This window comes from Schistocerca americana, chromosome X, assembly GCF_021461395.2.
Source record: "Schistocerca americana isolate TAMUIC-IGC-003095 chromosome X, iqSchAmer2.1, whole genome shotgun sequence".
NCBI classification, from domain to species: domain Eukaryota; kingdom Metazoa; phylum Arthropoda; class Insecta; order Orthoptera; family Acrididae; genus Schistocerca; species Schistocerca americana.
In genome coordinates, this window is record NC_060130.1 from 364,358,346 (window position 1) to 364,379,181 (window position 20,836).

General features: G+C 44.0%; 1 protein-coding gene across 1 annotated transcript in view; it reads left to right on the plus strand.

Moving 5' to 3' along the window:
* Window positions 1–20,836, plus strand: part of LOC124556033 (tachykinin-like peptides receptor 86C) — a 264,028-nt gene that overhangs the window by 233,352 nt on the left and 9,840 nt on the right. The window contains exon 5 of the mRNA XM_047130068.1: window positions 3,754–3,950. Coding sequence (XP_046986024.1) covers window positions 3,754–3,950 — 197 coding nt within the window. The remainder of the gene's footprint in view (window positions 1–3,753; window positions 3,951–20,836) is intronic.

A 20,836-nucleotide genomic window follows, 5' to 3' on the forward strand; every position in this document is an offset into this window, starting at 1 on the left:
GGATGTGTGTGCTGTCCTTAGGTTAGTTAGTTTTAAGTAGTTCTAAAGTTCTAGGGGACTGATGACCTCAGATGTTACGTCCCATAGTGCTCCGAGCCATTTGAACCATTTGAGCCAAGTTTCCTTTAAATACATGCTGTAACGATCATGAGCGTTAGTTATCTTGGAGGCTGGACGAAATGAATGGATGTCAGTCAAGAATGCCTTCACGGAAACAATGATGCCATTCATCAACATCTCACTGAGTTTGAACGGGGTCGTGTAATAGAACTAGGGAAGCTGGAAGTTCCTTCTGCGATACTGCAGAAATACGTAGCAGGAATGTAGCCACTGTGCATGATTACTTGAAGCGGTGGCCACGAGAATGTACGGTCGCAACGAGACCAGACTCCGAGCGACCACTTGGCGCTACCGAAAGGGAATATCATAATGTTCGGCGTGTGGCACTGGCATATCGTAATGCATCCGCGGCAGCATTTTGAGCAGTAGTTGGAACCATAATGACACCACGAACTTCCGCAAATCGGTTACTTCAAGGACAGCTCCGAGGCGGACGTCCTGTAGCGTGCGTTTCGAAGATCCCAAACCACCGCCATTTGCGACTTCAATAGCATCAAGTGAGAGATCATGGGGGTTCTAGGGTGGAGGTCGATTGAGTTTTCTGATGAAAGCTGGTTCTGCCTCGGTGCTAGGGATGGCCGTGTGTTGACTATAAGGAGGCCAGTTAAGGACGTACAGCCAACCTGGCTGCGTGCAAGACACACTAGTCATTTACCTGGAGATAAGGTCTGGGATAAGATTTCATACGACAGCAGGAGAACTCTCGTCGTTATCCCACGCACCCTGACTGAAAATCTGACGGTTTGACCTGTTGTGTTGCCATTCATGACCAGCAATGCAGAGGGTTGTTTTCCAATAGGACAACACTCGCTGACATATCACTGTTGTAACAAAATATGTTCTAGTTCCACAAACTGTCGATATGTTGCCTTGTCCAGCACGATCACCAGATCTGTCTCCAGTCGAGTACCTATTGGACATCATCGAACGTCAAGGTCACCGTCATCGACAACCAGCATTAACTGTCCCTGAATTGATCGACCATGTTCAACGGGCATGGAACTCCATCCCGCGAACTCACATACCGCACCCTTACAACACACGCATCCACGTTTGCAGACTTCCAATCAACAGGTGGGACCGATGACCGTCGCAGTCTGGTCCCTTTAATCCCACAAACCAACCAACCAATCAACAGGTTGGCAGTTACACGGCTTATTAATGTACCAGCATTTCGCATTTGCAATGGCTTATCTCGCAGTGACATTATCCTGCGAGCTTGATACGTTAATCACTTAAATATGTTACCTAGACAAATTTGTGTCCCGAAATTCCATTACTCACTATTAATTATTTTTTGATGTTGCGATGCTTTTCCGTCAGTGTATTTATAATATAGACTCGAACATCAGATTCGATGTTTATACACTGTTTTGGTACTGTAACTACAAAAGGGGAAATAACAATTTTAATGTGCTCTTGTACGAGGGCATTTTTTTCAACCTCCGATGGGCCGCAAAACTGAAACCATACTGATAACAAGATAAAAACGTTTTCTTTGCAACGTTTAGCTACACCTTCCAGCTACTTCTCTACATAGTCGTCGCTCTGACTTAGGCATTTGTTGTAGTGTACCAACTTCCCAGTACCCTCGTCGTAGACGGTCATCGCCTGTGATTTCCGCTAATTCCCCACACTACTCTGCCGCTCGTTGTTGTGCCAAAATGCTGTCCTCATAGCTGGAGATTCATATGAGGCAAGAGATGAAAATCAGAGGCAGTCAAGTCCGTGCTGAGTCGTAGGTGATCAAACACTTCCCATCGAAAACGACGCGCTAGTGTCTTCGTTGCACCTGCTGTATGTGGCCAAGATTTGTCATAAAGAAGGAAATGCGTGACAGTATTTTTATGTGGGCTGGGTGAAATACGACTAAACCTCTCAGCAAGTCTTCACACTTGGCGGGAGACATTACTTTCTAGGCATTTTCACATACTCACTGTACGCTCAGAACTGGAAAGTGCTATATGAAACTATATACCGGAATACTAGAGACACTGAAAAATACATCACGCAAGGCTTCACCGTATTGTCATTGCGGTTTCAATTTTGTGACCGATCGGAGGTTCGGAAAAAATAGCGCTTTTACTTTACACAGTATTACTCTTCTGATACTCATGTCCAGTACAGGTTCTATTCAAAGTACAAATACTTTTTCTGATCACAATATAACGTACATAATATCTGATTAGATAGTTCACACTTATAAGCGGTTCATTGTTTATGCAATGTGTGCTTGTGTAGTCTTACTGCTTTAGGCGAATGCCTATTAGGATTTATTTTACTTGTTTTATTTCTGTTTTCGACCTTTACATTAATTTCATCACTCTAGCAAAGACACATTTACTCTGCGCACGTACTCTACACAGCATCTGTAACTTGATATCTTTATTATTGTAACATGTTGGAAACTATTGTTTTTGTTACTTATGTGAATCTGGGCGACATTTTGTAAATGTTAAGCGCGTGAATTGCAATGAAGCAAAGAATGGTGTGTGTTAAAACACTTTCCACTGAATTTAACAGCATTAACTTACTGCATGTACAGAAATACGTTAACTTTAAAACACAACTACACAACGAAATCGTCGCACGTAAAAATACACCACGTTAGTTTACGTCACATTTCATGGTTTATGAACCATAAAATCGCTTTTAATGTATGTTTCTGTGAAAGACAGAAAGGGAAAACAATATCTCCTAACATTTTAACGAATATTGAACGAAAGCTTGTTGTTTAGTTTGTTGCACGAAACCAGTAACAACTTCAGAGTAAGGACCCAGCAGTAAAGCAAGGAAACCTGTAAGACCCATACGAAAATATTCAAATGTGTATGAATTCCTAAAGGACCAAACTACAGAGGTCATCCTACACTTACACACTACTTAAACTAACTTATGCTAAGAACAACACACACATCCAAGCCCAAGGGAGGATTCGAACCTCTGGCGGGAGGGGCCGTTCAGTCCGTGACATGGAGCCTCAAACTACGCAGCCACACCGCGCGCCAAGACCCATATGAAAATGTATTAGAAGGGATCCGAAACCGCTAATGGTTTGATATAAATAAGCCTTTAAAATCGTACTTCTGAATTCTTACGTTTTAAATTACGAATTACGCACTAACTTTGTTACAGACCATTGCCGATATATTTGTAGCGAGAGAGTCAGCAAGCGTGTTACTATTTAAGATTGTCGTTTATATTGCAGTCTCCGTTGCATTTTCTTTAATGGCGTGACTAATTTCGATCGTGGTTGATCGATTAACCAAGCGTACAACACACACAGATGTGCAACTGAGACGGCAAAATAAAAGACAAATTTTAAAAAAAGAAATTAGAGCCGTCTTAGAAGCTACGTCCTCATCATTCGCCCTAATTGGTTTGGAGATAAGAAGAAAATATAAATATAAATAGCCAAATAGGAATTTGAACTCCAGTCCTCCTTAATGCAAGTTTGGTGCATTATCAGTGGACTACCTCACTCAGAATAGGGGTTTAGGTTTGCGACTCGCTCTGTTACCAATTTTTAAATGATATTGTGGTTACTCATAGTTGTTATTTGTCAGAGTTACTGAAGACACAAGATAGAGCATTGATTCAAGTAGGTGATACGCAGCACTGCTCGTGATGCAGGTGGTACGCATGCTGGTCTTGGTGGTGGCCATCTTCGCAAGCTGCTGGCTGCCGTACCACGCCTACTTCGTATACGCATACCATGACCCGGCGCTGGCGACAAGCTCGTACGTGCAACACCTCTATCTCGGTTTCTACTGGCTCGCCATGGCCAACGCCATGGTAAACCCTGCCATCTACTACTGGATGAATAACAGGTATGTAATTAGCTGAATTTATGTTTCTAAATACTCTGTAGTACCTCTGACCTGAATATTAAAAGAAAGGTCAATGAAATTCAAGCTACCAGAAATTACACAGTTTTGTTCAAATTATGTGAAGAAGAAAATTCATCTCTCATAACTTGAGTCGTAATTAGATTTTCTGTGAATAATTTTCTCTCTCTCTCTCTCTCTCTCTCTCTCTCTCTCTCTTTCTGTCAGATGCTAAAATATGTATTATATAAGATATTAAGACATCTGCTAAGACAAGGAAAAAGTCTGGGTAGGAAAAGAGTAGGTAAAACCTCTAACTGACTGCTAACCAACGCTGATCACTATTCAGAAATCCTATAAGAAAGGTACTCTCCAACTGAAGGCAAGGAAATACACGAAGTTTTAAAACACGTACCGCAATCGCTTCATTGTCATCTGAAATACACTTACGTTTACGACTATCCTCTTGTCACAGCATAGAATACACACCATTAGTTTACTTTCCACATGAAAGGTTCTTTCACTCAGCGTTTTAAAATGAGAGGCAAATGGAATCTATTGCAAAGACTGAGCTAATAGCCTGTATCTCATCTCGAAAATGAAATATGAAGAAGGAAATGAGGAAGAAGTGAATAATTAAAAGCAACAAGTAGTTCGAAAATTCATGATGCCAAAAACATTTTTTTTCTTTTCGTTTTTTTGTAGACAAGAAAACTAGGGGAAACGATTACCACAGACGGGGAGAAAATAAGTAATTAAACAGTTGTCCCAGTCTCGTCTGATTGAAAGGAAACAAGGAAATGTAGGGAACACACACCAGGTGGCAATGATGACATATAAAACACCAACGTCCATTCTATGAACAAGGCAGCCCGCAAGTCTTTACGTTTCGAGAACATAGAAACCCCTAATGAACTCGTAGAGGCATTTTAAATTTAACACATTGACTGCCATTGTGTAGTTGGTTTACCGACCCCTTGGGGACATTTACTTTTTCTCAATATCCTGATTTAGTTTGCTCCAAGTAAACTTGTTAAGTGCAAATAAAGTGAAAATATGGCATTTTAGTATCTTTTTTAAATTTTTTTGTGTGAGTTACATATTATTCACATGGCCCCAGAGTAAAGGTACTAGGTGTGCCATTTGTTATGTCGCTAATAATTTTAGGTTTGTACTCCTGTCAGTTTTTCATTCTTCAGCATTATTTGTGTACACATCTATTATTGCTTTCCTGCATTGTTGTTACAGTCTTTACTCCGTGTTGTTTGTTCCGTAACAGAGTGATATTGTGGCAGAAAAAAAATGTCTCGAAGAATGTATGATTTTTTTTTTAAAGAAAGGATGGGGCCCCTCCACGCCCACACCAACGTGGTGACCAAACCAAAAGTTCTACTGTCACCTCCGTAAACATGTTAGTTTTTGAATCAGGCGTCACAGGATGCGGGCTGTGATGTTGTCCATGCGTCTGGGTAAGATTACTCATTAACATGGTCCATCAGGAGATAGAAGTGGTCGAAAACGATTGAAGTGTAGCGGTTGTAAGGGCAGAGGAAAAAAAAGTGCCAAGGCAAGAGCCAAGGGAGAAAAACCTCTGCGACAGTAGGACGGGTAGTAAGGGCAGTAGTGGCTTGCTATCTGCGACAGTGCATGCAAGGTGTGGTTGTGTTAGTTCGTCGTATCGTGCATCGTTACCTTTGTCGTTGTTGGAGCTTGTTGCGGCGCTTGCTGCAGTTGCTGCGTCCCTGCAACAGTTCAAGGTCGTTGTAGATTAGTGGGCGATCGGTCATAGATCGGCTCACAGACGGTGTAGGGGGTGTGTCTGGCTGGTTTGCGTGCTGTGTACAGTACGGTTTCCCTGCGGTTGCCTGTTTTTCGGCTAGTCGCACATCTGGGTTTCCAGTAATAACTGTTTTGCAGGGGCTCGCCAGTACTGTCGTGTTAGCGTTCCGTGGACCATAGATGTTTAGTTCCTAGCCAGTAATGTCTTTGGTCTGTTATGCTTCCATCTATGGTTGTGGTCGTAGTTACCCAGAGAAAGGATAAATGGGTTGCGCGAGTGTCTCGTGTTATTGTACAGTCGTGTGGAGAGTTTTTGGAATACCTGCAAGATAGTATCTAGCCGGTATTCCCGGTGAAGGTCCGCGATGCGTGTGTAGCGCGGTGCGTTGCTTATGATTTTGAGCACTTTGTTCTGTATGAGCTGCAGACGGCGCAGGCGAGTTGGTGCAGCATATCCCCAGACAGGGGCTGCGTACGTCTTCAGGGTTCTAATAAGTGTCATGTGCATGGACCTAGACACCCTCCTGTTCAGCGTGCTACGCCTGTTAAGCATAGGGTAGAGTTGTTTGAGCCTCGCGTTAGCTTTGTTGGTCACGTGTTGAATGTGGCCCCCCCAGAGTAGTTTCCTGCCCAGCCAGACACCGAGGTATTTGACCTTGTCACGGAAACGTATTGGGCGTACATGTAGTGTTATTGGGTTGCAGTACTGATGTTTGCGCAGTTGCTTCGGTCTTCTAGTGAACAGAACGGCCTCGCACTTGTCGACGTTTACTCTAACACGCCATTTCACCAGCCAAGGCTCCGCCGTTCTGAGCGCAAACAAAAAAAAAAAAAAAAAAAAAGGTTCAAATGGCTCTGAGCACTATGGGACTTAACATCTGAGGTCATCAGCCCCCTAGAACTTAGAACTACTCAAACCTAACTAACCTAAGGACATCACACACATCCATGCCCGAGGCGGGATTCGAACCCGTGACCGTAGCAGTCGCGCGGTTCCGGACTGAGCGCCTAGAACCGCTAGACAACCGCGGCCGGCATTCTGAGTGCAGTCTGTAGTCGTGAGTTAATGTTAGACGGCTTCCAATCTTGCGCAAGGATGGCAGTGTCATCCGCGTGGATTGCTACCGTCGTGTTATGTGTAGCTGGGAGGTCGTTAATGTAGAGGTTAAACAGTAAGGGCCCTAGGATATTTTCTTGGGGTACTCCTGCCTGTATACCATGTCGTATCGATTGTTTGCCCTGCACGTCGGTGTTGAAGCTCCTGTCCGTGAGATATGAGTGTATGAGACGTACGAGCCCGTCGGGGAACCCTGCGTCGCTAAGTTTGCGTATTAGGCCGTTGTGCCATAGACGATCGAAAGCCTTTTCGATGTCCAGGAACACCGCCCCAGTTGACTTGTTTGTGTTATATCCGTGTGTTATGTATTCAACGACGCGGAGTAGTTGTTGTGTTGTTGAGTGGTGATTCCTGAAACGGATTGCTCCGGTCTCAGGGTGTCGTTTGTGATGCAGTGCCTGGTGAGTCGTTTTAATATCACCTTGTCAACGATCTTGCTGAGCGCGCTCAGCAGACTGATGGGTCGGTAATTTTGTGGGAGGGAGTGGTCTTTCCCCGGCTTCCTGAACATCAGGACCTTGGCCGTCTTCCAAAAGGCGGGGAAGTGTTGGTGCTTGAGTATGGCATTCGTGATGCGTGTTAGGTAGTCTTCAGCTTTGACCGTGAACTCCTGGAGGACACGGTTTTGAATGCCATCGTGACCAGGGGCCTTCCTAGCGGTGGTATGCATGATGGCCCATTTGACTTCTGCTGTACTAGCTTGTCGGATGTTGTTGCGCGCTGGTTGGGCCAAGATGCGTGTGACCTCCTGGTCCGTAGCAAGTGTGAACGCTGGGTCTGAGGAATCCAGGTTCGGTGTGAATGACGCTGCGAGTGTGAGGGCCATCTGTTCCGCTTTTTCTTCCGCAGAATATGCTGGTCCGTCGGGCCCTTGTAACGTAGGGGTGTACAGTTTCTCCCTGGTGAAGTGTCGGGCTAGCTGCCACACGCCAGGTCGCGTGGTGTCCAGCCCTTCGAGTTTCTGGTCCCACTGTTGTGTCTTGAATATTTGTACTTTTTCCCGGATTATACCCTGGAGCCTGTTAATGTGCTGTATGAAGTACTGGCGCCTGGTACGCTGCCAATGTCTTCTGAGGCGGTTCCTCATTGAGATTAGGCACAGGATTTCCTGGGGCAGGGCAGCACTGTGTTGTTGTGGCGTGCGGATTGGTATGGTGTCGGCTATGGCGTCCTGGACGGCGCCGGTGAAGGTTTCGACTGCCTCGTCAATTAGGGCTGTCACGTTAATTGCTTGGGTGAGTGGGATGCGACTGTCAAGCGTTTCCTTGAACTGGGTCCAATTCGCGCGCCTGTAGTCTAACATCCCGCGTTGTTCCATGCGCTGCAGTGTTTCTTCAATGTACAGTATAGCGCGTTGGTGATTTGAGGGCAGATCGTTTTCAACGGCAACGTTGAGTGTCGTTGTTATGCCCTTGATGAGGGCCATGTCTAACACGTCTGGCCTGTGTCCCCTCCGGTAGGGAATGTGCGTCGGTTCGGTCGGCGCTAGTGTGATGTAGTTTCGTCCTAGTGCATGTTCGTAAAGTTTCTTGCCGTTGGAGTTTCGTATTCGTGAGTTCCAGTCCGGGTGTTTTGCGTTAAGACCTCCAGCGGCTATTACGCGCGGTGATATGTTGAGTATTGTGCTGATGTCGCGTGTTTTGATGTTTTCAGGGCTGTTGTATACTGAGACCAGTGTAGTGTAGGCTCCGTTGAACATGGCCCTGACGGCGGTTGCCTCTAGTTTTTCAAGTTCAGGGAGCACTATGTTTGTGTGTTCTATGTCTTTGTGTATGATGATGGCTGTTCCGCCGTGACCGGAGCCGTCCGGTCGGTCGGTACGATAGACGCAGTAGCCGGTGAAGTTTAGTTGGTTGCGTGGTTTGAGCTTAGTTTCGCTCAATAGTGCGATAAGGATACCCTTACGCTCCATGAGCGCGGCAAATTCCGCCGTTTTGTTGTTGATTCTGTCTGCATTTCAGAACAGGATCTGTGTCAGTGTCTGGTTGTTTGCGATGGGGGCGGGGTGTGGCGTGTTATCCATGTATGGGTGTAAACAGTGTGGTGAGCGCTGTTTGTATGGCGGCCCAGTACTGCCCAGGTTGAGCGGTCAAGAGCCGTGTGAAGAGTGTGGCGACGGCCGCCATGATCTTGTTAAAGATCTGAGCGGTCGTGTGATGGGGGAATATTGTTTCCAATAAACCATCAAATGTTGTGTTGGTGTTGTGTGTGTCGGCCTGTGGCTCCGTTGTGGTGTTGGCGGCCGCTGGTGCGGGTGTTGGCGTTATGTGTGGGCTGGCGCTTGTGTTGTTGTTATGTGGAACATTTTGAGTTGCCTGTGTGTCAGACGTGGTGGGGGGTGGAGTAGTGTGTGTGCTGGTGTCGCTGGCTTGCTGACTGTGTGTCTGTGTGTCAGTGTTTTGTTGTCGCTGGGTACTTTGTTGTGGTGCGCGTGTGTTACCGCTCCTGTTTCCGCGTGTTCGCCTACGCCTTCTCTGGGTTTTTGGTTCTGGGGTTCCTTGTGTGAGTATGTCTTCCTGTGTGTCGTGTGTAGGTTCGCAGGCAGTGGCTTCAGGGGGCGGGGTCGTGTTGTTTTTGGGGGCTGGTGTTGGTACCGGTGTGGTTGCAGTGTCGTGTGTTGGCTGAGACGACTGTGTTCTTGTCGCAGCGGTTGTGTTAGGTGCGTGTGCTGGGCGCAGAGGTTCCGCGGCCTGCTCCGCTCCTCCAGGGAGTGTAGCCATGGCGAACGACACTCCGTTCCTGACAGGGTTTGGTGCGGGCCTTGGACGTGTTATGACGTTGGGTGGCTTCGACTGTTGATTTTTGCGCCTCTGCGCCTCTCTGTATGCGTTGCAGCCCCTGTAGTTGGCCGCATGGCCTTGGCCACAGTTGGCGCAACGGCGTATGTTTTCGTGTATTAGTGTACATGCGTTGGATGCGTGTTTGCCAGCGCATCCGCGGCAACGGGGTGCCAGGTCGCAGCGGAGGGCCGAATGACCGAACCGCTGGCAGTTGTTACATTGTTGTGGGACCTGTGGCGGTTCGTATATCTCTACCCTTACGTCCATCCGCAGAAGGCTTTTTATCTGCAGAAGGCCGCGGGAGGCGGCCGTGTCGGCCATCTCGACCAGGTAGTGTGGTAGACGGTGGTGGGAGCGGAAGCCTGTCATCCTGGAAGCACTTTTGCAGTCGAATCCAAGGAAGTTGAGCGGCGCTTGTACTGTGCTGTTTGGGGTACTGGGGTCCACTCCCTTTACCACGTACTGCTGTGTCCGTTCTTCAGCGGTCCTGTACGTATAATGTTCGATGCCCTTTTCTTTGAGGAAGATAAGGAGATCTTTATATTCATTGTTAGTTGATACGTACAGTGAGGCCCTGTCCCCAGAGTAATTCGTGTGTAGCGTGCAAGGTGAGTGCCTTTCCGCGAATGTTGTGTTGAGGACGCTGAGGTCCCCGTAGTTCTGTATTACGACTGGGGGAAAACCAGTCTTCTGTTGTGCGGGCGTAGCTGCGGTTGGTACTTGTGTGGTGTTGCTGACCGCAGATCGGGTCGTGTTTGTTGTTGTGTTGGTGTTCCTAACCGGAAGTGCGGGTTTTGGTGTAGGTAGCAGCGCCTTTCGGCTACCTTGCGAGTGTGGCTGCTCGCTTGTTTTCGTGGTGTTTCTCTGTTTGCGTCGTGGGCCCTCCACCTGCCAGGGCCCAGTGTAGTGTTGTTCTGTGTCCGCATCTGCAGCTGCTGGTTCCGCCGTTGGAGTCAGCTGCCGCAGTGGGACAGTAGTGCATGAGTCACCAGTTGCAGGTGAATGTAGCGTTATGTGGAGGGTACTTGTCCGCGTGGGGGACTCACTTGGGCCGCAGAGGTCTGTTATCAATCGACGCTGGCTCAGCAGTTCCTGCGCTTGCGCAGCGATCTGCCGGTCCTTGTCGGCCAACACCTCCTCAACGGCGGCAAGCGGGACGCTGACGTCGACGGGAACAGCCGACTCTCGCGCCTCTTTAGCTGCAGCCTTGCTGCGGGTTAGGGCGGGGGAAACACCGGCGGAATCTGCCATCTTAGTGTTTACAGGAGCTTTATTTGGTGTGGATGGGCAAAACAATTATGCTTTTTCTGAAAAGAAAAGGCTAACAAGTAGGTCCTACAGAAGAGGGGGAATGCCCTACGGCCCAGCGTGCGCCGTTGGTGCAGTGGCGCGGCACCTAAAGGAGGTGCGGAGGAAGAGAAGTGGCCTACAGTACGCGGGGTGGTCCGACGTGAACGGGCCCCTGGCACTGATCAACCCTAACACAGAACGAGATAGTCTCGCTAAGTTTGTAACCGAAGTTACGGGTTACTGTGAGTCAGTGATTCTTACGACAATTGAGCTTCTCCGCGAGCTACGCGGCTTTTGGACGAAAGGGAGCAAGCTCAACCTTCCGCCGATCCACCGGGCGCTACTGGCGCTTCGAAAGGAAACTCTCTGTAGAGCAGAGCGGTCAGCGAGGCCTAAACCCCAATAGCTACCGTTGCACCGGCCATCACCGGCTGAGAGCTCCTTCCGCTGCGACGACAGGAGCGCGTCTCCAACGGGGACCGAAGTTATGAAGATGAACAAAGGCATATACAGCAGCTTTTAGGTGAAATTATTGGCATAAGTCACGAAGATTCTGTGTCTTGGTAATAGCTCATACGAATTTTTACTAGAAGATACTGTAACCGAAGCCGGAAGTTCAGATGGTAGAAACATCACCGAAGGCAGGAAGAAGAGTTTTATGTCCACGTTCAGTCAGCTGTAAAAACCAGGCAACAAAGCACCTCTAACCGTGTTAGTGCCCTAACTACTGCAGTTGATTCAGGTTCAATTGAAGTAAGTGTAATATCAGAAAGTTCTAAAGATGAAGATGACTTAGGAACAAACTCTGATGAGACTGTCTGGGGATCAGTTACGGGTAGAAATATAAAAAACTTCGCATTTATTCAGTCCAGTTCTGATGTAAATGCTTCTGTTGCACTAACTCTCAAAAGCAAGACACCATACGATTTCTTCAAATATTTTGTAGCTGATGAAATTTTAGAATGTGTGACTCAACAAACTAATCTGTACGCAAAACAAGTCTTAGGAAGTCATTCAGTAACTGTTAATTCCCGACTGAAAAAGTGGACTGATGTCAGCAAAACTGAAATTGAACAATTTTTAGGATTTTTGTTATGGATGTCACTAAATGTAAAACCGAGGATTCAAAATTATTGGTCAAGAAATATACTCTATCACAACAATTTAAAAAATGTTATGTCACGCAATCGTTTTGAACTGCTTTTACGTATGTGGCATTTTTCCGATAACGACCACTGCTCACCGGGAAACCGCTTATTCAAAATTAAACCTCTTATTGATAAATTACTGCAGAGATTTCAAAGTGCAGTTGTACCGGAGAAGGAAGCTTACATTGACGAAACACTTGTGCCTTTTCCAGGAAGACTAAGTTTCATTCAGTATATAAAGAGTAAGCGCCATAAATTCGGAATTAAATTGTTCAAACTTTGTCTGAAAGGTGGCTACCCCTGGAATATGAATGTTTACTGTGGGACGAACGCAAATCCTGGTTTTCCTCTTGCCACTTCTGTTGTTATGAGCCTTATGAGTGGATTACTATATACAGATTCTTATATACAGACAATTTTTACACAAGTGTTCATCTAGCACACCAGCTTCTTTAACAATCAACACATTTAGATGGTACTCTAAGATCATATAGAAAACTGAATCCTCAAGATGTTCTACAGGCAAAACTGAAGAAGGGGGAACACGAAGCAAAGGAAAGTACCACAGGTGTAGTAGTACCGAAATGGAAAGATAATAGGGATGTTCTGATGCTGAGTACTGTTCATAGTGAAGAAGAAGCAGAAGTTCAAATCAGGAAGGGAACAAAGAAAAAACCAGCAATGATAATTGACTATAATCAGTCAAAGTCTTTTGTAGATCTTCCTGACCAAAGAACTCGTACTCACATTGTCTAAAGTGGGGTGTGAAATGGTACAGGAAGCTTGCAATTGAATTGTTGACAAGGTCAGAAATGGTAAATGCTCATGTGATTTACCGATACATCAACAAGAAGAAGATCTCAATCACAGAATTCAAAGAGGAAGTGACTTTGAGACTACTCCATACAGAAGATGCCGATGAGCCTGAGACATCCCTCACCAAAGCCACCGCGTTACCTGCAGATTGTCCACTTGTGAACATGAGAGCAGCCAGACCTGGGTGTACAGTGAGCTACGAAAAAATGAAGAATAAATCTGGACGAGAGCAAGCTGTCAAGAAACGCAAACTAACTGCGTGGAAATGTAAGAACTGTGGCTCATATTTTTGCGTAGAGGGTTTTTTCATAAAGCACAGTGCATACAGGTCTTAGAGAAACAAAGTGGAATGACCCAAATTTTTCAGTTTCATTGTTGCTTCAATTTGAATTGAAGAATGTAAATAAAACTGTATGTGATTTGCAGTCTACTGCGTATGTAATATGTCTAACTAAATAATGAATAAACAATCAAAAGAAGAATAGCCCAGTACGACTGAGCCATGAGAGTTATATATAACTCACGAATTCAAATGTCAATAACTACTGTTGAGCTCTTGAAAACCATAGGCCACGAAAATGATTTATTACTGGGACCATAACCTACTACAACACAGAGTCACAGCACGCTCCTGTGAGTTACAACTGCACTACGGAGCTTTAAATGGAAAAATGTCGGCGAGTTGTATTTACTTCACGTGGCCCGAAGAGAACACTTCCTGTGAGTTATATTTAACTCACGTGGCAGTCAATGTGTTAAATACCCTCCGTTCCTTTCTTCTATGACATAGGAAAAATATATTGAGGAACACTGTTGGTATTTCTCCTAAACATATGGTGACTTCAGGTCTTCATCCCCATATACAGGATTATTCAGCTAAACAGATCACCTCATATTTCCCGAACTGTTTAAGATTAACGTATTTCTGTTTTCATTCAAATGAATCGTGGAACATTCCTTACTTGATGATGTGTAGCCTCTTTTCACAGTTATATTAATTACAGATATATCGGTACGGTGTGAGCATCGCTTTTTCCAATGAATCTATAGCAATTTTTGCTGTTAGCGTAGCTCTTCTAAAAAAGGAATGGCTCCAGCAGCGGTTCATTCTTCGAACTCCTATTAGCAATTTCGGAATACATAAAACATTGAGAACTAGCGATTTATTAGTATTGAACATGAAACAAATCACTATGTGTGTGGATGTTCATGCTGTTTTACCGAACTGTGGCGTGATGTTGATGTGCTACAATTTGACGAAGCGAATGGTCTCTACTAACAAACACGGTAGATTAATTATACCACTTAGACACACATCTGGTTTGAGCGACAAAGAAATTGGATGGAAAAAAACTTGGCATCCAAGGATGATGTCCCATTTAACTACGGTAAAACTTCTGATCTTGTTTCTGTCAGAGCCTTGAAACAAAGGTTTATAGCACTAATGGCTACTATTAAATAAGTAATCCATCGATAATGTTACTCCTGTGAAAGGATTTTTATTTAGTGACCGTGACTGTATGTAAAGGAAAGGTATCGGATGGTTTTTCGTCTCTGGAAAGATTGCTATTGAGAAGAAACAGTAGCAAAACCAACAGAAATCGAACTGATGTTTTATTAGTAATAAATTTAGATGGGTAGATCACATAACTAATGAGGAGATATTGAATAGAATTAGGGAGAAGAGAAATTTGTGGCACACCTTGACTAGAAGAAGGGATCGGTTGGTAGGACATGTTCTGAGGCATCAAGGGATCACCAATTTAGTAGTGGAGGGCCACGTGGAGGGTAGAAATCGTAGAGGGAGACCAAGAGATGAATACACTAAGCAGATTCAGAAGGATGTAGGTTGCAGTAGGTGCTGGGAGATGAAGAAGCTTGTACAGGATAGAGTATCATGGAGAGCTGCCTCAAACCAGTCTCTTGACTGAAGACCACAACAACAACAACAACAACAACAAAGTAAATAATAATTATGCAGAAGGCAAAAGTTGCCAACCTAATTAGGCAAAATTGTGCTAAGTACTAGCATGGTTTATAAAGAACATTAATTACTGGAACTGACTTTTTGCTTCATACCGAAATTCTGTTTTGCTGTTAGCAAGCAATATACCAGTGGTTTGACATGAACTACCAATACGCTTAGGCAATAACTAGCTCTCATTAACACTTACTATCTGTACATTACTGTAGGAAGCTAATGATCGTTGCAGGTGAATGATTACTAATGGTGGAGCACTAACAACTTGAACAAGGCGTTCTTTTGTCAGTTTAATTATTGGAAATTGGTACCACTGAAATAGCTTTCAAGTAATGTTAACATTTGTACTGATTATTTTTGTATTCTCAACAAGCATTCACTTCCTTATACTATTTAACTCAGAAGGAACATGTGATGGGTGAATCTGTTGTGGTTGGAACATTCGTAGCAATTTACTTAGTGTAATACACACAAGTTGTACGAATGATAGTCGTACTCCTTGAGTTCTGTTATTGTAGTATGAAGTTTAATTATTGCTCAACTATCAGCTTAGAGACCATGAAACTACTTTATCATTACACTCGGATCTAGGCTGAATATTTTAGTCATAACATAATGATAACTATATAATTCATGAAACAATAGACCTTGTTATTTCACTAAGACAAATGTTTAAAATGAATACCTTAAATCATCTCTTAATAATTGTACTTTGATGAAACTCTAACTGTCCTTTATTAAAAATTACATTAAGTATTTCAAAATTTATGCTCACTAAGGAACTATGTACTTTAGAACTTCACGAAGTTTATTAGCATTTGTTAAGGAAGGTAATTGCTTTTCGGTTCAGTAAATTAGGTTTCTTGGAATTATCGTAGCACTTGGCATCGGACCCTGTCTACGTAAACGACTAAGAATGAAATACGGTGGCTTAACAAAAGGTTTACAGAACACACCACATAGCTGATCCATGCAGTTATACAGTACTCAACTAATAATTTGAGATAAATGTGGTGGCAGTGACGATCTCCTGTGATATTAAAAAAAAAGTGTCAAAAGTATCCATGGCTCATTCTGTGTGACAGACTCTAAAAATTCTTTTCTTAGCACCTGATTTTGATAATACAGAGCTAACCAAAGTATGCCATGAATAATAAGCCAAAATACTTCCACATCCCGGTCTACGTTATATAATTTGCAGTTTTTCTGGCCTCTTTCACTTCACAAGATGCGCACACTTTGCCTGCCGTCCACAGACTGACTCATGCCACACAGGAGCCTTGAAGTTCGACCGCCAGATCCCCGTTTTCTATTCCCGCCTAGCTAATTGCGTCCAAGTTTTACATCATTACAAACCCCCAAATTTCTCTCTGCATGAGGCGATGGGTGTGGCCGAGCGGTTCTAGGCGCTTCAGTCTGGAACCGCGTGACCGCTACGGTCGCAGGTTCGAATCCTGCCTTGGGCATGGATGTGTGTGCTGTCCTTAGGTTAGTTAGGTTTAAGTAGTTCTACGTTCTAGGGGACTGATGACATCGGATGTTAAGTCCCATAGTGCTCAGATCCATTTGAACCATTTCCCTCTGCATGAACCAGTATTACAAGTGAAGTTTTAACATTTTCATTCTTTTACGGCATATTAGCTTTGAAATTATATTTGTAGATTAATTAAAGTTACATGTATGGTCATAAATAATGAATAAAACATTCACACAGACCTTACATCTAAGAGTTTGGTGATACAAAAGTCACGTTAAGAAAAACAGAAAAGGAGGTTAGAGAACACAGTTATAGGTTATATCGATAATAGTGTTTCAGGTTCTCATACTTGCCAGATTAGCCGAGAGCGCTAATGCGCTGCTTACTGGACTCGAGTAAGCGCGCCGGCCCCTGATCAAATCCACGCGGTGGATTAACAACTTGGGCCAGTGTGCCGACCAGTCTGCATGTTGTTTTTAGGCGGTTTTCCACATTCCACTAGGTGAATACCGTGCTGGTCCCCACATTCCGTCTCACTTACAGCACTTGCAGACAGTTTTAACATGTTTGCACTATTTCATGGTTTACACTATACGCAGACAGCTGCGGTACGCTGATTCTGTCCTGGGGGGTGTGGGTGGTGGCAGGAAGGGCATCCAGCAACCCCTTTAAATTAACCATGCCAAATCCGTCGTAACCCCACCGACCCTGCGAAAACTTCAGTACAAAGGCGCAAGCGAAAGCAATTGGACTTGTAAAACAGAGAACTGAGGTATAAAGATTGTCAAATAATAACTTCGCGTCATAAGCCTAATTTCAAGGTACACACTTATCCATCAAAATTATATATGCAACAGCAATAAAATAAAATACGCGTTTAAAGACGCTGGTGCAACGACAAACTGATGAAATTCTTCAGATGTCACTAAACATGCTGCAAAAAAGTGCTGTTTTAAGTCCTCTTCATTTGTGCATAAACTTCGTTTTTAGATTAACTCAACGACAAACATCAAATGACATGAGATCATGCGGGCCAACTGACAACGCATTCACCCCCTACACAGCGACCAGGAATGAACTGAGTGAGCACTTTCGTAGCCATAGCTCAGTAGTGAGTCGGACACCCATCGTGCTGGTAAGAAATACAGCCAAGTATTTCAAGTGATATTTGCCTGTTAGAGACAGCAGAACTTCGGTAAGAAATTGTGCATACTTTTTATCAGTTTAAGATTCTTCAATGAAGGAAGGAAAAGACACGTAGTTCCAAAACCAGCACCGAACGTTTACGTTCCTCTTGCTATCATGTTTATATTAGCCAGCGTGGCTTCTCAGTCGTCCAGAATGGAAATTTCTTATATTCAGCTTTATCTGATTTGTATAGGTAGCTTCATCTGTAAAGGCAGTCCTTAAAAGGAAGAACAAACATCAGAAACGAGTGACGGAATTCCATTCTTCTTTTGCAGTCCGTCTGGTTAACCTGCAGGTGAAGTGACATTTGATTCGAATGGAAGCTTCCTGCGAGCAAAATTCGAAAGACGCTGGGCTGTGGGATTATGGTTCATTGGGAGCTCCAACATCAGGCGGGTTTTGGCGCCCCTCAGGAAAGTAGCGGGAAAGTCCGGAACAAAGATCGGTGTCCACTCTGTAGGTTGCACACAGGTCTAGTTCGAGACGTGGGAGACGGTCTCCTGACAGACTTCGAGCGTACAAGGTGCACCCGATTGCAATTCGTGGCTCCTGTAGGCACGAATGACGCCTGCCGCCTGGGCTCAGAGGCCATCGTTGGCTCGTTGGCTCCTACAGTCGGCAGGATGACTTGGTGGAGAAGACTACTTGCGTCTCTCGCGGCGTGGAAACTGAGATATCGTTTTGTAGCATTGTTCCCAGATTCCATTGCAGTACTGTGGCCCGAAGCGAAGTGGAAGGCTTAAACCAAAGGCCCAGACGATTCTGTGATGATCTTGGATGCCGACATCTATCGCGTGGAGAAATATATGACACCCACAATAGTTGATGAGAGCACTACGCGCAGGAAGCGGGAACTAGGGTAACGGAGTACTTGTCGCGTGCACATGTAGGTTTCTTAGGATAGGGAAATCATCCTACACGTCCAATAAGACACGTTATGAGTCAAGAGAGGGCAGCATTCGTCATAGCAGATCGTAGAGAGAAACTGTTTTACATAGTGTAACTTAACTGTAGGGACGTCTATGGAAAAGTCCCGGATCCACTCTCGCTTATAAACGGTTAAGTAGCCCACATAGACTAAGGATAGAATGCTGGCTGAAACAAGATGTCAACAGTGATGAAATTCTAAAATTAGTACAGATTCAGAATAGGAAATAATTTTGGTGAAGATAAGTGTTAAAGGTGAACCAAACATGGTTATCGGACTCTCTTAAGACCCTCTGCCTCAGCAGTAGTAGTGGAAGAACATCTAAACGCAAACTTGGAAAATATTTCCCCGCGTGATACCAATGGATATACTATCCATTACAGTGCTGTAAAAGGAGGGTTACTAAACACATCCTTCCGAAATTCCTTCACCAAGTAAGACGAAGTAAATATTCTGGAATTCGAATCAAGAACAGCTGCCAACACGAGTAACTTAGAAGTTAACATCCTCGGAGTAGTGAAGCATCTTAAATCACTTAATAAAAGCAAGTCATCCGGTCCAGATTTTATACCAATTAGGTTCCTTTCAGAGTATACTGATGCAATAGCTCCATACTTCACAACCATATACAACCGCTCGCTCGACGTAAGATTCGTACCTAAAAACTGGAAAGTTGCACAGGTCTCACCAAATTCAAGAAAGGCAATAGCCAGAAATCCACTAAATTACAAGTCCATGTCATTAACGTCGATATGCAGCAAGATTTTGGAACATAAACTGTGTTCGAACGTTATGAATTACCTCTATTGACATTAGTCAAAACGGATTTAGAAGACATCTTTCTTGTAAAACACAACTAGCTCTCTACTCACACGAAGTGTTGAGTGCTATCGTCAAAGGATTTCAAACTGATTCCTTGTTTCTAGATTTCCAGAAGGCTTGTGACACCGTACTTCACAAGCGGTTTATAAACAAATTGCGCACTTGTGGAATATCATCTCAGTTATGGTACTGGTTTCGTGATTTCCTGTCGGAGTGGTCACAGTTCGTTAATATCGACAGAAAATCATCGAATAAAACAGACGTAATTTTTGGCATTCCGAAAGATATTGATACAGGCCCTCTGCTGTTCCCTATCTATATAAATGATTGGGAGGCAATCTGAGCAATTTTCTTAGGTTGGCTGCAGATACTGCTGTCAGTTATCGTCTAGTGAAGTCATCAGATGATCAGAACTAATTCAAACCTATTTAGATATCTGTAGGGAGTGAAAATTGGCAACTGACTCTAAATAATAAAATCTGTGAAGTCATCCACAAGAGGGCTAAAAGAAATCCATAAAACTTGGGTTACACGACAAATCAATCGAATCTAAAGCCCGTAAATTAGACTAAAGACTTAGGAACAATACTTACAAACAACTTAAATTGGAATGAACACAAATAAAATGTTGCAGGGAAGGTGAACCAAAGACAGCGTTTTATTGGCAGATCACTTTAGAAGATCTACTAAAGAGACTGCTTACACGATGCTTGTCCGTTCCACTTTGGAGTATTGTTCCGCAGTGTGAGATCCTTATGAGATAAGATTGACAGTGCACATCGAGAAAGTTCAAATAAGGGCAGCAGGTTTTGTACGAGAACTATCGATAAATAGGGAAGAGAGTGTTACAGACATGTTGCAGGATTTGGCGTGGAAATCATTAAAACAAAGGCGGTTTACTTTGCGACGGGGTCTTCTCATGAAATTTCAACCACCAACTTTATCCTCAGAATGGGAAAATATTTTGCTGTCGCCAATCTATATAGGGAAAAACTATCATCATATTTAAATAATGGAAATTAGAGAATGCACGGAAAGACATAGGTGTTCGTTTTTTCCGTGCGTTGTTCGAGAGTAGACTAATAGAAATTAGTGTGAAGGTGGTTCGATGAAAATTTTTCCAGGGGCATAAGTGTGATCTGCATAGTAACAATGTAGATATAAGTTCTAGTTATAGGTGGATATTTTAACTTACTCGAGTGATTAGGATGGGTAGCGGGGAAATTGTACTAGGTTTTTTCTCCGGAAATTACCTAGAGCAGTTAATCAGAAAACCGGCTTGTGAAGACAACATCTGAGATCTGCTGGAGACAAACAGACATTTAACTTTTCGACAGGGAATCAGGAATCATAAGGCTGTTACATCACCACAAAAATTAGGTTTAAATAGAATTACAAACAGAATTAGGAAGATATTTTTGTTCGGCAAGAGCGAAAAGAGATAGATTTCAGATTATCTGACAGGTCAACCCGAATATTGCATCTCCAGCACTAATAATGTTGAGCATCAATAGACAACTTTCAAGAGCATCTTACAATATGCTTTACACACCCATGTGCTTA